The 16,847-nt window shown below is 38.6% G+C and overlaps 1 protein-coding gene across 1 annotated transcript; it reads left to right on the top strand.

The window, feature by feature from the left end:
* Positions 1-2: 2 nt before the first annotated feature.
* On the top strand, positions 3-13,506 carry LOC127413984 (RNA polymerase-associated protein RTF1 homolog). The gene is made up of 18 exons (XM_051651610.1): positions 3-163; positions 2,560-2,670; positions 2,817-2,967; positions 5,401-5,605; positions 6,335-6,452; positions 6,544-6,655; positions 6,741-6,885; positions 7,121-7,298; positions 7,397-7,479; positions 7,570-7,657; positions 7,911-8,018; positions 8,563-8,640; positions 8,752-8,873; positions 10,789-10,846; positions 10,955-11,032; positions 11,318-11,416; positions 11,509-11,623; positions 12,451-13,506. Exons 1-18 carry the CDS (start codon positions 80-82, stop codon positions 12,555-12,557), a joined length of 2,040 nt encoding a protein of 679 aa, XP_051507570.1. The 5' UTR covers positions 3-79; the 3' UTR covers positions 12,558-13,506.
* Positions 13,507-16,847: the final 3,341 nt, after the last annotated feature.

Here is a 16,847-nt window from a genome sequence, read left to right as displayed (position 1 = left end):
ATAGCGCCTTTGTGTGGAGGAGTGCGGCAATGCTGTTTATATACACACGCACACACACAGGGGAGCCAGGCAGCTAAAGATGGTGAATGTAAAGAAACGGAAAGGTCGGGTTGTGATCGACTCCGACTCGGAGGATAGTGCTAGCGATGATAATTTGGATCAGGTAGGAATATCATTCATGTGAATCCGATCCCAAAAGGTGTCATAATGGAATGTGTGTTTTGTAGTTCCATGCTAAGTGATGTGGGAGAGCTAGCTAGTTAGCAGGGGCCTGTGTGGTCACGTCACGTTGGTTTTGGGACCGTTCCACATGAAAATTGTTGATATTGTATGTGCTTTTTACTGTCACGGGCAGTTCAGTTTTACTAAAGTGCCCGCATGAGTTTAGAACATTTTCTGTTTAATGACGTCAGATTGCCGCGGCTAAAGTTCTATTTCGGTTGTTGCTGTAGAAATACAACGAGAACCTAGAGCGGACAGGCGCTTCGGAAACGCCGCTCTTCAGCCTGCCGAGAGAGTGGCATTCTGATTGGGTAGTTGCAAGTCACGTGATAAATGCGAACAAATATTTTGGAGACACATTAAAGCAATTAAGTGTACTATTTTACCGAGCTTTTCTCAGCATAAATTATAATTGCCTTGACATTGACTTCTGTTTATAGCTGTACGTGTATTTTTAATATAGATATATTACGCTTATTGCATTGTTACTTTGTTCACAAATGCATGCTCAAATTTGTAATTTATAATATTATGAAGACAGCATACCTTTTTATATTTTAAAAACAAAAAGAAGTCAATTTCAATCGCTGGTATTAGTAAAAGATTATACATATATATATATGTATATTAGTTTGGGCCATTGGGCGCCCCTATTGGCGGTACATTCTCTATCCCACGGCTTCTAACAAACTAACTTCTAGTTGTTTTCACTTCGTTGGTGTTGACAAATTACATCTAGTGCTAGACAGCTAACATCCAAGCAGGACACAACACAAACATTCACAACAGTGTGAATACTGACAGCCATACAGCTGCTCTATTTCTGTTGTCCTGTCTGTTGTTCTCTTGTTTTGAATGAGGCCAATAAATAATGTGTAAGAAGTTTAAAAGTGAAAAACTGATATTTAAATAGAATAAAGCAAACAATCACACACTGAAACCCATGTCACAGTATGGCTTGGCAGTGTTTGTATACCTCAGTGTGGTTTGACATCTCTCTATGCTGTGAGATGAACAGACACTGTTTAATCGGATAGTGGATGTCCGAGCATTGAGACAGTTGAGTTAAAGCTATGCCAAATCCCTCTGTGTTATGGGCTAATTTTATCCTGTAGTACTAGAACACAAGCGGTCACCCTGACAGACACAGAGACACAGTAATGCTGGTTAAATTCAAATGACTTGACTGGTGAGAGAAAGAAAAAACTGTTTTTGTGACTGCAAGTGTCTTAGGTTCTTAATAACAATAACAACAAACTTATCAGTGTTTATGCTGTCACCTTGTCCCTGCAGGAAGAACTTTTGAGTTTGAAATAAAAGAGAAGAGATGATATGAAACCATTAGGCCTGTGTGTACATTTTCATTTTGTTTATCAATACTAGTGAGAGGGTCCACCGCCTTGTGAATCACAATTCTTGAAGAATTACTGTTTATGACGGATTTTTGTTTTTTGTTTTTTACTAGACACTCCTTGAGTGAACAACTTGACCAAACTTGATTCAGTCATGAAAAGTAGTTCCACATAAATGGTTCTTATATTAAAATAACTATGTAATTTCAACATAAATACTTTGAGAGGGAACCTAACTAAATCAAGTAAACCCAACAAAATGTCACATGTAAAAAATAACTCAAATTATACTCTTTTAGTGACATGCTAGCTAGTGACATGAAATGCTAGCATGCTAAATACATGCTGGTGGGAAGCATTATTGAGTGCAACTTTGTTACTATGCTGTGGTTTGCACAGCAGTTGCTCAGTGGTTAAAGCAATATATAGAATACTCAAAATGTATCCTTAACCTAGGTTCAATCTCCACTCTTCACCATGATTGTAACCCCCCCAAACTACAGCGTAACAGATTCTGAATCTCAACACAACAAAACATTAGACACAAACAAGTCTCCCCCTTTATATTCATCTTGCACAAAGAAACATAAAATAACCCTTAATTTGAACATTTACATGTAAAAGCAAAGCATGCTGGGAACTAGAAATCCTCTGCACAGATTCAGTTAACTAAACAAAAAATATACATGTTGTCCCAACGCACATGGATTAAGCTGACAAGACACTTTTTAAAAATTGAATCAACTCAGTTATTTTAAGTTCCCTTGGTTACATGAAAATTGAGTAATATGAACATCAAAGGATTGAATAAAACTGATGAGAGTTAAAGTTCTTTTTTTTTTTTTTTGTGCAATATATAGGCTAATGGGATACATCATAGATTAGAGTGTACAGTTTGAATTAATATTTGATAATGACATGCACACTAACCTGTGTAAATAGCATACTTTTTAGTCTAATCTTCACCTGTGCTCATTGCCTCCAGGAGCTGCTGTCTCTTGCAAAGAGAAAGCGTGTGGATTCTGATGAACAGGAAGAGCCTGTTAGTAAACCTGCTGCCTCCACAGACTCCGAGACATCAGACAGTGATGATGAGGTATGCAGGTTTTTTCATTATTGCAAGTTGATCCTGACTTTTAAAGCTCTGGCTATTGAAATATATACTCAAGAAATTAGCTTGAACCATCTTCAAACTTGTTGTTGAATTAAATATCAAATGGATGTGTTCTTCTGATCTGTTAGTGGACTGTTGGAGGTACTAAAACCAAAAAGAAGGGGAAGCCAAGCAAAGGGTCGGAAAAGAAGAACACAGTGAAGAAAAAAAAGGGCAAGGCTGCTTTTTCCGGCAGCTCAAATGGAGACAGTTCAGCAGAGAGTTCAGCTCCAGAGGAGGGTAAGGCAGCTCTCTTAGTTTATTCCGATCTCTTTTTTTAGTTTCTGTGGTTTTTAAACCTGGAAGTGAACTGTCGGACATTTTCACACAGGCCAGCAATGTGCTTACAAGCTGGGATTCGGCATCTACCTCATGATATGTTACACGGATATATCAAAATTCAGTAAATCACGATATCATAGTTGTATCGTGAATGAAACTGTACTAAGCCACAGATCCAGAATGTCTACAAGAGAGTGTGAATCTGGGACATCAGTTTCAAATGTCTCTTGCGCGTGTTTTTGTTTAGTGCTTGTCCAGATTCATAGAAGCAGCACTGACCAGAATGAGCAAGTTTCTTCTTCATTAATTAAACTGTAGTAAGTAATATAAATGCACACATAAATAATAATTTAAAAAAAGCAATACGTGGATCTAAAGTGTTGATGCACTATTGTGAGAAAAAGAATGGTGATATATACAGTTGAAGTCAGAAGTTTACATACACTTAAGTCATTAAAACTAATTTTTTAACCACTCCACAGATTTCATATTAGCAAGTTTACATACACTAAGTTGACTGTGCCTTTAAGCAGCTTGGAAAATTCCAGAAAATGATGTCAAGCCTTTAGGCAATTAGCCAAGGCCAATTGGAGTAGATTGGAGGTGTACCTGTGGATGTATTTTAAGGCCTACCTTCAAACACAGTGCCTCTTTGCTTGACATCTTGGGATAATCAAAAGAAATCAGCCAAGACCTCAGAAAAATAATTGTGGACCTCCACAAATCTGGTTCATCCTTGGGAGCAATTTCCAAATGCCTAAAGGTACCACGTTCATCTGTAAAAACAATAGTACACAAGTATAAACATGGGGGTGGCAGTATCATGTTGTGGGGGTGCTTTGCTACAGGAGGGACTGGTGCATTTCACAAAACAGATGGCATCATGAGGAAGGAAGATTATGTGGATATATTGAAGCAGCATCTCAAGACATCAGCCAGGAAGTTAAAGCTCAGGTTGCAAATAGGTCTTCCAAATGGACAATGACCCAAGCATACCCAAGCATGCCAAGCTGTGGCAAAATGGCTTAAGGACAACAAAGTCAAGGTATTGGAGTGGCCATCACAAAGCCCTGACCTCAATCCAATAGAAGATTTGTGGGCAGAACTGAAAAAGCATGTGTGAGTAACGAGGCCTTCAAACCTGATTCAGATACACCAGTTCTGTCTGGAGGAATGGGCCAAAATTCCAGCAACTTATTGTGAGAAGCTTGTGGAAGGCTACCCAAAATGTTTGACCCAAGTTAAACCATTTAAAGGCAATGCTACCAAATACTAACAAAGTGTATGTAAACTTCCCACTGGGAATGTGATGAAAGAAATAAAAGCAGAAATATATAATTCTCTCTACTATTATTCTGACATTTCACATTCTTTTTTTGTGGGGGGATTTTCCCCCTTTTTTTCTCCCAATTTGGAATGCCCAATTCCCAATGTGCTTTTTTTTTTTTTTTTTTTTTTTTTTTTTAAGTCCTCATGGTTGCGTAGTGATTCGCCTCAGTCCGGGTGGCAGAGGACGAGTCCCAGTTGCCTCCGCGTCTGAGACCGTCAACCCGTGCATCTTATCATGTGGCTTGTTGAGTGCGTTGACACGGAGACATAGCGCGTGTGGAGGCTTCCTGCCATCCACCGCGGCAACAAGGAGTTTATCCCATGTGACACTACCCTCCCTAGCAACCGGGCCAATTTGGTTGCTTAGGAGACCTGGCTGGAGTCACTCAGCATGCCCTGGGATTCGAACTAGCAAGCTAGCGAACTCCAGGGGTGGTAGCCAGCGTATTTTACCACTGAGCTACCCAGGCCCCCGATATTTCACATTCTTAAAATAAAGTAGTGATCCTAACTGACCTAAGACAGGGAATGTTTTCTACAATTAAATGTCTGGAATTGTGAAAAACTGAGTTTAAATGTATTTGGCTAAAGTGTATCAAAGCCTTATTATCTCCTTAAAAGAAAATGATCTTTCATCCATAATGTTCATGAATGTGAAAAGATCTTTTAAACATTAGAGTTGTTAGAAAGATTTAAAATACACTTTTGTCATTTATCTTTCATAATAACACTGTATGTTTTAATATCCATCTACACCGAAAACACACAATAGTGTCATTTGTACAGTGAATTTGTTAATTTATACCAGCTGCATTTAAAAGTGCAACCTCGTAATTGTGTCGCAGGTAATTGAGTCATAAGTGTCCCAATACTCATTGGATCAGTACCATTGCCAGTGCCCAAAATCATGTTCAAGTCACAATATACTGATTCACAACATAGGGAGCTAGGGAGCTGATTGAGACGGACCCATGGATATATTCCACTGGAATAATTAACAAAAGATGAAATGAATACAAATTAATAATTGAAACTGTTCCTCCCTCCTTTACGATTCCTAAGGTGAGGTGTCGGACTCCGAAAGTAACAGCTCGTCCTCCAGCTCGGATTCTGACTCCTCGTCAGAGGATGAGGTTTTCCGGGATGGATACGGAGACGATCTGATGGGAGACGAGGAGGACAGAGCCCGTTTGGAGCAGATGACAGAGAAAGAAAGAGAACAGGAGCTGTTCAACCGTATAGAGAAGAGAGAAGTCCTCAAGAGGAGGTGAGAGGGGTATCTGATTTTGAATCTGGCTTTGAAGGACAGCATATTTGAAGTTCCAGTTATGTGAAATGATTGTAATCCTTCAGGAATGTGTTGGGGGAAAAGCTAGACATTGCTTCAATCAGCATTAAAAGAAAGGACCATACTGTACACATGTGCATTGATTTTCAGTATGAAACTTAAGCTTTCAGAGATCTTGTGTGGAAATACACTGATTCATTCTGCATCCTAGAACAGTACGTACAGATGGCATGCAGTTTTATTTTTCTGTATTGTTTTCTCTAGATCACAACTTTTTTCTGTTGTGATATCTCGACAAAACAAATTATCTTTCTCGAGTTTTTATTGAGTTCATTTTTGGCAAAGAGACAGAAAAGTAACAGTAGGAATGTATTGCCTCCAGATTGCAATATGTGTGTTTTTATGTACTGTATAAAATGAGACACCCTCAAATAGTGGCAAAATGTGATAAATAGCCTAATAAAGAATTGAACTGTTTTGAAATTGCATGATTTTTAATTGTAAGAAATTCTTTGTAGACAATGGTTCAGTGAACATTGCATGGGTTGGTATTTGGGGTGTTTTGCTACTTTTGGTCTTTTGAAAGGAAATAGATTTTGCTTGGCAAGAACAAAAATTAGAGGGAGCATTGTGTTTTAAATTTAAATAATTTTTCAAGAAAAGATGTTCATTACTAAATGTCTCCATACAATGTTTTGTCCCACTAAGGTTTGAAATAAAGCAAAAACTGAAGACGGCAAAGAAGAAGGAAAAGGAAGAGAAGAAGAAGAAGCAGGAAGAGGAGCAGGAGAGGAGAAAACTGTCTCAGGTCCCCGACACTCAGGTGGTGAGTAAACCCTCCAGCCAACAGGCCCATCCTTTAAAAGAAACACAAATATGCTCTTACACACATGTGGTTTTACTGTCTGTTCATGCAGGTGATGTCCCATAACAAAGAGAGACGGATCAAGAGAGACGAGAAGCTGGACAAGAAGTCACAGGCCATGGAAGAGCTGAAAGCAGAAAGAGAGAAAAGGAAAAACAGAACTGGTACGAAATTTCACTTTACAATCAAAAGGACAAAATTGGAACAATGTTACAAGCAATCTCTGATCTGTAACCTTTGACCTTTCAGCTGAGCTCATAGCCAAAAGGCAGCCACTGAAGACGAGCGAGGTCTACTCGGATGATGAAGAGGAGGAGGAAGATGATGATGACGACAAGTCTTCAGTAAAGAGTGACCGCAGCTCAAGATCTTCTTCTTTTGATGAAGAAGATGAGTAAGTATTAGCAGATAACATCGGTCTCCTTGATTCTAAACATATTAATTACTGCCATTATGACAGCTGAAATGATGCAGTTAGATGCCAACTTTAGAGACCAGACTGTATTTTATATTTTAAATAATCAGTCATGTTGACAGCAATTTAAAATTCCATATTTATATGGATGATAATGTGTCAGTTTCTCCCACCTGTTATAAACATGTTTATTAACTGTGTACTTGTGCTTCAGGAAAGAGGAGGCTCCACCCAAGTCCCAGCCGGTGACATTACCAGATGAGCTGAATCGGATCCGGTTGTCCCGGCACAAACTGGAGCGCTGGTGTCACATGCCGTTCTTTGCTAAAACCGTTACTGGATGTTTTGTTCGGATTGGCATTGGAAACAGCAGCAGCAAACCTGTTTATAGGGTCAGTGAAAAATTAAACTCTCTTTCTCTTTTATTCATTTTTAACATTCTAAAATGGTAATTGATTTGTGATTGCATTTATGAAATGAAATCCCACAGGTGGCTGAAATCATTGACGTGGTGGAAACAGCTAAAATTTATCAGCTCGGGTCCACACGGACAAATAAAGGCCTTCAGCTCCGGTACGCTAGTGCAGGAAAAGAGATTATCTGTGCATTTATCTCTTCTGTTTGTGGTCTATTACTTATGTGTTTTTATGTTTATGTTTACAGACATGGAAACGACACACGAGTGTTCAGACTTGAGTTTGTGTCCAATCAAGAGTTTACTGAAAGCGAGTTTATGAAATGGAGAGAGGCGGTGAGTTTGAAATGTGTATTTTGTGTTTAACCAAAAGCAAATTAAACCTAGTAATATGCACTGCTCACGCTCTGTTAACAAGTAAGCAAATATCAATTTATAATACCAACTAAATTCATTTTATTCAGCAAAATTATATTACGGGCTGAATTCTAAAAGTGAAAGTTTTAGGTTTAATTTAGAACCGCTGTCATACCGGAACATTTTGGGATGTGCATGTCTAGTAGTAACCTTGGTAACTGTTGCACCATAGATGATGTCAGCAGGAATGGAGCTTCCTGCTCTGGATGAGATCACCAAAAAAGAGCAGTCCATCAAGGAGGCAGTCAACTATAAATTCAACGACAAAGACATTGAGGATGTGAGTTCCACTGATGTCATTTCTTGATGTCCGTAATACAAGGAATTGTGATGGTTATCAGTTTTAATTAAATATTAATAATGTGAGGTTTTGGGGGGCCTGGATAGCTCAGCGAGTAAAGACGCTGACTACCACCCCTGGAGTCACGAGTTCAAATCCAGGGTGTGCTGAGTGACTCCAGCCAGGTCTCCCAAGCAACCAAATTGGCCCGGTAACCTCGTGGTCACTATAATGTGGTTCTCGCTTTCTGTGGGGTGCGTTGTGAGTTGTGCGTGGTTGCCGCGAGAATAGCGTGAAGCCTCCACACGCTCTATGTCTACGTGGTAACACGCTCAGCAAGCCACATGATAAAATGCGCGGATTGACAGTCTCAGACATGGAGGCAACAGTGATTTGTCCTCTCCCACCCAGATTGAGGCGAGTCACTACACCACCACGAGGACTTAGACTTATTTGGGCATTCCAAATTTGGGAGAAAAGGGGAGAAAATAAAATGAAATAATGTGAGGTTTTTTGTTTTTCCTTTTATATTTGTTTATTACAGATTGTCAAAGAGAAAGACAGATTCCGAAAGGCACCACCAAACTACGCCATGAAGAAAACGCAACTTCTTAAGGAGAAGGTTGTAATCTTTTAGATACTGTCGAACACTTGGATTTGTCCTTGTGGAGAATATGCCTGTTTGTGTGCATACATGTTGTCTTGTGCTAATTAGTGTGACTTGTGTGTACAGGCCATGGCTGAGGAGAGTGGTGATGGAGAGAAGGTGAAACTACTGCAGGATCAGTTGAATGAGCTGGAGGAGAGAGCAGAAGCACTTGACCGACAGAGAACCAAAAATATCTCTGCCATCAGGTCAGAAACACACAAATACAAGAATTCTTACATGAATGCACATCTTTGTGCACTTACACACACAAATCTTTTCATCACTCCTTTTAATAAGTGTTGAAATTTTTAATAGTGAGAATTAGGGCTATGAATTGTTTTCTGTGATTATTCATGATTAATTATGGTACATACATGGTACATTAAAACAAACATTAAAATATGATTAAAATATTTCGACTATTTAATCGCACTGTTTTCTGTGATTATTCGTGATGAATTATGGTACAAAAATGGTACATTAAAACAAACATTAAAATATAATAGTCATATAATAACACAAATGATCCCTCTGCCCCCCCAAGCACAAGCCAAGGAATGAATTTAAATTCCTTTTTTTTTTTTTTCTTAACTTTGGTCCGCATAATTTCCTTTTGTGATTTTGAACCTCAGTTTAAACCTAGTTTTCTTGTGGTTGTTACTGTATGGTCCAGTGGCAGGGTGTTTGTTCAGTGTATCGGAGACCTGGGTTCAATTCTTGTCCTTACACGTTTTTTTTTTTTTTTTTTTTTTGGTCAGCTAACACAACCATAACTCATAAATATGGTAACAAAAAGTGGAAAAGAGAAAGAGGTCGCCATTCTCACCAATAGCAGAAACAGCAATAAAAATGTAAATGTCTTTGTAAATACTACTTTCAACTCAGTAAACTTTCAGCGTGTAGTCTATCTGGTATGCCCTGTCAGCTGTTCAGAATCAGAGCTAGGGATGTCTGATTCATTTGAAACACTCGTTTGAGTCGGTTCTTTTCAATGAATTATTCGAATGGGTTAGCAAATGGCCTGAATTGGTTCGTTCGTGGTTCAATCGTACAGCAGACTGACTTACTTGCTGAATCATTTGGAATGGTTCTCAGTGGTGGTGACCGGATGATATGTTACTTTAGAGAACAAAAATGGCACTGGATAAAGTAGAATATTTACATTACCTTCAAACAACTGAAACCAACACCACAACTTTTTGTTTGCCAGCGAAGAAGAAAGTCTTTATTAAATTCAACTGCTGCACGTGCAGCTTTTGAAGAACAGTACACGAAAAAGTAGCTTGATATTACCCTGTCTTGACATTACATGTAACGTGGTAGCACTGTGGTATTTTTTGTTGTACCTTGGAATACAATGAAAATATAGTATATGAATATATACTGCACTATAATAATTAAGTAATTAAGCTAATAATTCAGTACCATGATATTACCATCCGATAACACCACATTGTAGCCTACCTCTTTTTGAGATGTTTTTGTTTTCAAATAAATTCACATAAAATGAAATTCTATTTCATATTTAAATAATATGAAGTAGCTTATATGACGCAAGTAACTTTAGTCATGTAGCTTGTAGTGGATTTAGCACTCTGTAGTAGTTTACAGCTTGTAAGATTTGGTTTAGCTTTTTTTTTTTTTTTTCAGTAGAGTACTTGGTACCTTAGCTACATTTCTGAGCAGCTTGCTCAACACTGAATAGATCCTAGTAGATCCTATTTTCTTTGATCTGCAAAATCTAAAACATGACTGGTTAGTGTGCCCTGAAGTGATGGGCTAAGTCAGCCAGTTATTAGTTAGTTAGACAAGACCGTTATACTTTACATTTTAATTGTCATGATTCTATATGGTCCCCCTCATTTTATGTCTCTGCCCCCCTATTCTTAACAGTCTTGGTCTTAAATGTCCAAGCCCTAGTGAACATATTCTAGTTATGTTCATCTCTGAAATATTTTGTCGGCTAAAAATTGCTCTTTGTGAGTGCAGTCGCTATTTAAAAAAAATAATAATAATTTTTTATCCTTATCCAGTAATCTCAAACAATAAAAAAATTAAGGAAATTTCCTTGGTCAAAAGGAGTCAGAACCCAGAATACGGGTTTTTTTTTTTTCTCCCCAGCTATATCAACCAGAGAAATCGGAGTTGGAACATTGTGGAATCTGAAAAGGCTCTGGTGGTAGGTGTTTCTTGTTAGGCTGTTTTTGAGCTGTTCGTCTCTTTAAGGATTTTACACATGAAACATCTTAAACATTCTGGAATCTGAAATGTTTTGTTTGTCTATCAGGCTGAGGGACAGAACTCCAAGAACCAGCAGATGGATCCATTCACCAGACGGCAATGTAAACCGACCATGGTGTCCAATGTAAGGGTAGCATCTACTCTTTACTCCATAACTAAAACATACACATAACATCTCTTCCTAAACTCTGGATAGGTTAGGGGTAGACTGCGAGGCAGCTCAGTAAGTTTTTGGACACAGCTATAGTAACTTCTCATGCTCACACATCCACACTCGTACATAGTTTGCCTCTCTTCTTTCCTCACAAATGGACAGCATATCTTGTAAGGCCTCAGCTGGCAATCCTTCATTCACCTCCTGTGTGCTGCTTCACTCCTACACTCATTAGCCTATCTCTTTCTTTCTCAGGCAAGAGATCCCTCAGTCCACGCCGCTATTCTGGCTCATCTTAACCAGAAATACGGTTCAGGCTCGGGCCAAGACAACAGCCAGCTGGCTAACAAACAGGTAACACACACAGGCACAAACAATCCCAAAGCAAGCAACACAAGCCTGTTCTGACCCAAAATTCACCTGTGTTTAAACTGTTTATTATGCAGGGCCCGGCTAGCCAGAAAGACAAAGATGTTAACAAGCCAACCAGCGACCTCTCTGAGGACCTTTTCAAAGTACATGACTTTGATGTCAAAATTGACCTACAGGTTCCTAATGCTGGTAAGTGTTCCTCAAATGTGGAGAGGACATCAATTTAGAGAAGTGGTAGTGCCTGCTGGTTTGTGATCAAGTGCAATAATAAATCATAAAACCTTTTGTTTGCAGAGGTTTAAGCTTGGCACAGAAAAATTTTGTTTGCATCAAACTTCAGGATAAAGCACTATGGAGCAGGAAAACAGAATTAAAGGGATAGTTTACCCCAAAATGAAAATTCTCTCATCATTTACTCACCCTCATGCCATCCCAGATGCGTATGACTTTCTTCTGCAGAATACAAAGATTTTTAGAAGAATATCTCAGGTCCATACAATGCAACAGGGTCAAAACTTTGAAGCTCAAAAAGCACAAAGGCAGCATAAAAGTAATCCAAACAACTCCAGTGGTTAAATTCATGTCTTCAGAAGCGATATGATAGGTATGGGTGAGAAACAGATCAATATTTAAGTCCTTTTCTTTTTTACTACTATAAATCTCCACTTCCTAACAGCCTTCCTTTCTCTCAAAAGTTCTTCTTCTTTTGTTTTTGGCGATTCACATTCTTTGTGCATATTGCCACCTACTGGGCAGGGAGGAGAATATATAGTACAAAAGGACTTAAATATTGATCTGTTTAATGCTTCTGAAGACATGGAATTAACCAATGGGATGGCATGAGGGTGTGTATAGGAAGAGAGAATTAACATTTTTGGATGAACTGTTCCTTTAAACAGTGCATGAATTAAATGGATTTATGAATTTGATCCTCAAAAGAGGGTCTGATATTTGGTAGTATGACTCTGTAGGACTTGATTGGACTTTTTGAAATTTCCTTTCTTTATCCTGCACAGAAGCAAAATCTTTGGCGGTGAGTTCGAACTCATTGCCTGTTAAAGATGGAGCACCACGCCGATCTCTCAACCTGGAGGACTACAAGAAGAGACGAGGACTCATCTGATCTCTGACGCTACCTACATTTTTATTCTCCCCTACATGACCTGTGCTGGGGTTCAAAGGCTGTGGCCACCCCCTGTGTGTGTGAGTGTGTGATACAGAGAAAGAATAAGTGCACACCTTTAAGTGTGTGTGTGTGTGTGTGCCTGAAGTGTGAGACTTTGAGAAGTTGTACGATCGTTTCACCTGTATGTGAGAGGAAATATCCATGAATAATGATAACTTTCAGGTATTTTCCTGCAAAGGGTTGCATTTTGAGAGGTGAGAAGTTGACATTATTTACAGTGTGTGCTGACATGAGAACAGAATTGCATTACCTCCTCTGATTCTCCCTTTCACAATGATGTATGCAGCACACACTCTCCCTTTCAGACCCTCACAGAAATGACCTTTTTTTTATCCAAACTTGTAAATGACTATCTCAAAGGACACTATTATAAAAAGACAACACACATATTGGGGGGAGTTGTTATTAGTTTTGAATAATGTGATTCCGTCTAACCCAATCCCTCGTCCTCAAAATGCTCTGAATTTTTTTTAATACTTTTTTCTTGTTTCCCCCACAACCAATGTTAAATGGGTTGCTATGACAACCCTGCTTAACTCTGCTTGCTGGCTTAGAGGCAGAGGGGCTGACCAATCAGAGGGGGAGCCTGACAATGACATCACACTCCCAAAAGAAAAACATTTGATTTAAGACAATGATCAAATAAACGTATCTGCCCTGGACAAGGACAAAAACAAAAAACAATGAGAATTGATGTATCTTTGTTTTCTTCTCTTTTTCTTCCACATCCCTCTGTCTCCCTCAGAGCTGATGTAAGTGTTATTGATCATTAATTATTGATGATGTCTTATAGTCAGTTGGTTCTTGTATCGATGTGGCATGCCTTGTAAATAAGCGATCTCGAGTGAGTGCGGCTGAATAAAGGAGGAACTGTTTCATACCCCAAGTGTTTGTGTGTAATTACTTTTTTCAACCAGCTCTTGATTTGTGCTTTAAGTGTACAATCAGTAATTTATATATGTTCAGATACCTTGTTTTATTCACTCATTCACATATAAACAAGAAAACATCTTGGTTACATACACTATATGGCCAAAAGTTTATGGACACCATGTGTGCTTGATGAACATTTGATTTCAAAACCTGCATGGCTTCAGACACAAGGCTATCAGTGAGGTCAGGAACTGATGTTGGTCGATGAGGCCTGACTTACAGTTGCTGTTCCAGTTCACCCCAAAAGTGATCAGTGGGGTTCAGGTCTGGGCTCTGTGCAGGCCAGTCAATTTCTTCCATGCCAGACACAGTAAACCATTTCTTTATGGATCTCATTTTGTTCACAGGGGCATTATCATGCTGGAACAGAAAAGGGCTATCCCCAAACAGTTGCCACAAATTTGGAAGCACACAAAGCCAAAGACATTACATAAAGAAACATTAAGATTTTTCTTTACTGGATTTAATGGAGTAACCAAATTCGTTAATTAGAAGGGGGTGTCCACAAACCTTTGGCCGTATAGTATACGTAACCTCGGTTCCCTGACGAAGGGAACGAGACATTGCGTATTGCTAACGCATATGAAACTACCTGTAGGTGGTGGTCTGAGTTCGGTTGCAATGGAACTGTAGCACGATTCGCGTGAATGTGAAATCAACTCGGACTCGGTGCGCACTCATTCAGGAAATAAAGTAACATGCGCATGCGTTTTTCATTACTGAAAGTCCCAAAAAAGTAATGACACCACAATGACATACAATTACAATCAACACTATAAATACTGTCTATCTATCTATCTGTCTCTCTATCTATTTATCTATCTATCTTATAAATACTATTATAGGTTATAAATGGTATAATAGGAGATGACAGTGGCGATAACTTCACCTTGTACACCAGCGAAAGCGTGCAGTGTAAACAAAGATGTAAATGAATTACTTGCAATCAGCTGTCTCCTCAAAAAACACCATTTGATGAGTTACACCATGAAACGCACATATACGCAGCTGTCGTTCACTCTACTGTGCATAATGGCACCAAAAGAACAAAAAACAAAAAGTACGATGAGTCGCGTTTTGTTCTCCGTGCGTGTTTGTGATGACGTAAGATGAACGCAAATGGACCGGGGTTCGATAGACCGCGGTAAAGTTAGTTTAACGTTCGACATTCGTTAGATATTCGGTTTCTCTTACCCGCGCTCTCTTCAGTCGACAATCTTACAAAGATGTCATTAGCACACTTGGTTTAAAGGGAGTACAACTATACTATATGGGCATACAAATTGGATTCAGAACAGTCAACGTTTGGTGTGGCTGCAAAATTATGCCTGAAATGCTCCGATGGGCTTTGACTGCCTAGCAGATGTAAGAGACCGTCTGAAAACTCCACCCACTATGCTAAAACATAGGAGATGTCTACTCATTCATTCAATTGACTGCAAGTTATACATGCAAAAAAAAAAAAAAAAACTTAAAATACATTTTCATATTCAGAATGTTCTTATAACTTCCCAGAGGATATATGGACTTACTACAGGTGAGATTATTACAATATAATCAATTATAAAAGTACAGTAATCAATTATTTTAGAAAAATATTCACTAAAATTCACCAAAATGATATTTTAATATTCTAAAGGTTGTAGTAACTTCCCAGAGGATAGACGGACTTCATACAGGTGCGATTATTACAGTATTTATAACAATATGAGTAAAATAATGAATTATTTTAGAAAAAAAATAAATAGTTGAGTTTTTCCACCTCCACCTACATAATTATTGTGCTAGTGTCTTATTTTCCCCTATGAATTTGTACTCTGCCTGTTATTTAGCTTTTTGCTAGATCATCATGTGTTAGATCATCTGCTTTCTGTCTGTTCCTGCTACTTGTTCAGGGAGTTTTGTATGTTTCTTGTGTGTCTCTAAATTAAAGCTTTTTTCATCTGGTTTTCTGCCTCCCTGCCAGTTGCGACCAATGCTGTTTTACATTTTTCTTGCCCTGATTTAATGAATTTGCCCTCTGATTGGACTTTCACTATAAATTCAGTTCTGTTCTCCCTGCTCTACCCATGAATGGCTGGGAAGTGAGAGCCTAGAAAAGAAGCATACAATGAAATTATTACTTCAAATGAAAGTAAAATTGAAACACTTGATGCAAATGGTCCTGACTGAAACAACCATCGATTAAAACCATTGTATCCCTTAAAATCTCCAATGTCACTCAAAGCCAATTAATTGCCTGTCACATTCTTTAAAGAAGATCCCAAATTAATTTAAAATAGTCTTACAGAAGGAATAAAAATATAGAATAATAGCAATAAACTTTTTTGGTGGAAAATTTGTTATACATTTTGTTAATGGAAATGTAGTGAATATACCTATGTTTAGAAAACAATTTATGACAGCATTAACATAACAACTTAGGGATCATTATAAAAGAGTTTTTGAAAAAATAAATACCACAGATGTCCTACTTATTTGTTACTGGGAATTAACACAGTAATATTATTTTCATGTTTTAATGTGTTTTAAACATTTCACCACCATGTTTATTAGTCCTGTTTCTTCATTGGTCTATGTTTACGAGTCTTGTTATCAGTTCAGTTTTATCATTTCTTCTTGTTTCATTGCCTTGTTATCATTGTTCATTAGTTTAGTCTCATCATTGGTTGTCTCTGTCATGTGGTTACCCATGTTCATGTATTTAAGCCCTCATGTTTGCCATTGTTTTTATCAAGTGTTGTTTTGGTGTAACGTTGTCAAGTCAAGTCATTTATGTTTGTTTCGTTTTGGATTTCATGTTGTTAATAAAACTGCACTTGGGTTCACTCTTCATCGTCATCGTCTGTTCCTGTCTTCAGCCTGTCTCAATGTTACAGAATACTCGACCACAAAATGAACCCAGCAGTTCAGCTACTGCGTTTATGCCAGGGAAACCATTCCATAGAGGAATATGTGGAAGACTTCTGCACTCTGGCCAGCAAGGTGGATTTTAATGAGATCGCCCTCAAGGACTTTTATCGGGCAGGCTTGAATGAGTCTGTCTACTCCATGATGCCTGGCAGTCGGATAACTTTCAATCTGGCTCAATACATCGATATTGCCCTGCAACTAAGCGGTTCATTTTTCACTGTAGGAGGGGCTGATGAGGAACAATAGGTTACTAGCGTAATCCCGGTTCTCTGAAACATTGTATGGAGAGATCCACCTATGGGAAGGGCATCTGTACCTGACCTCTGCAGAAGCATCCAATTGCACCAAGCGCGTGACCTATGCCCGGTGAGGACTCGCCCC

This window comes from Myxocyprinus asiaticus, chromosome 23 (genome assembly GCF_019703515.2).
Source record: "Myxocyprinus asiaticus isolate MX2 ecotype Aquarium Trade chromosome 23, UBuf_Myxa_2, whole genome shotgun sequence".
NCBI classification, from domain to species: Eukaryota; Metazoa; Chordata; class Actinopteri; order Cypriniformes; family Catostomidae; genus Myxocyprinus; species Myxocyprinus asiaticus.
The sequence above is the reverse complement of the archived record's forward strand: the minus strand, read 5'-3'. Positions and strand labels throughout refer to the sequence as shown.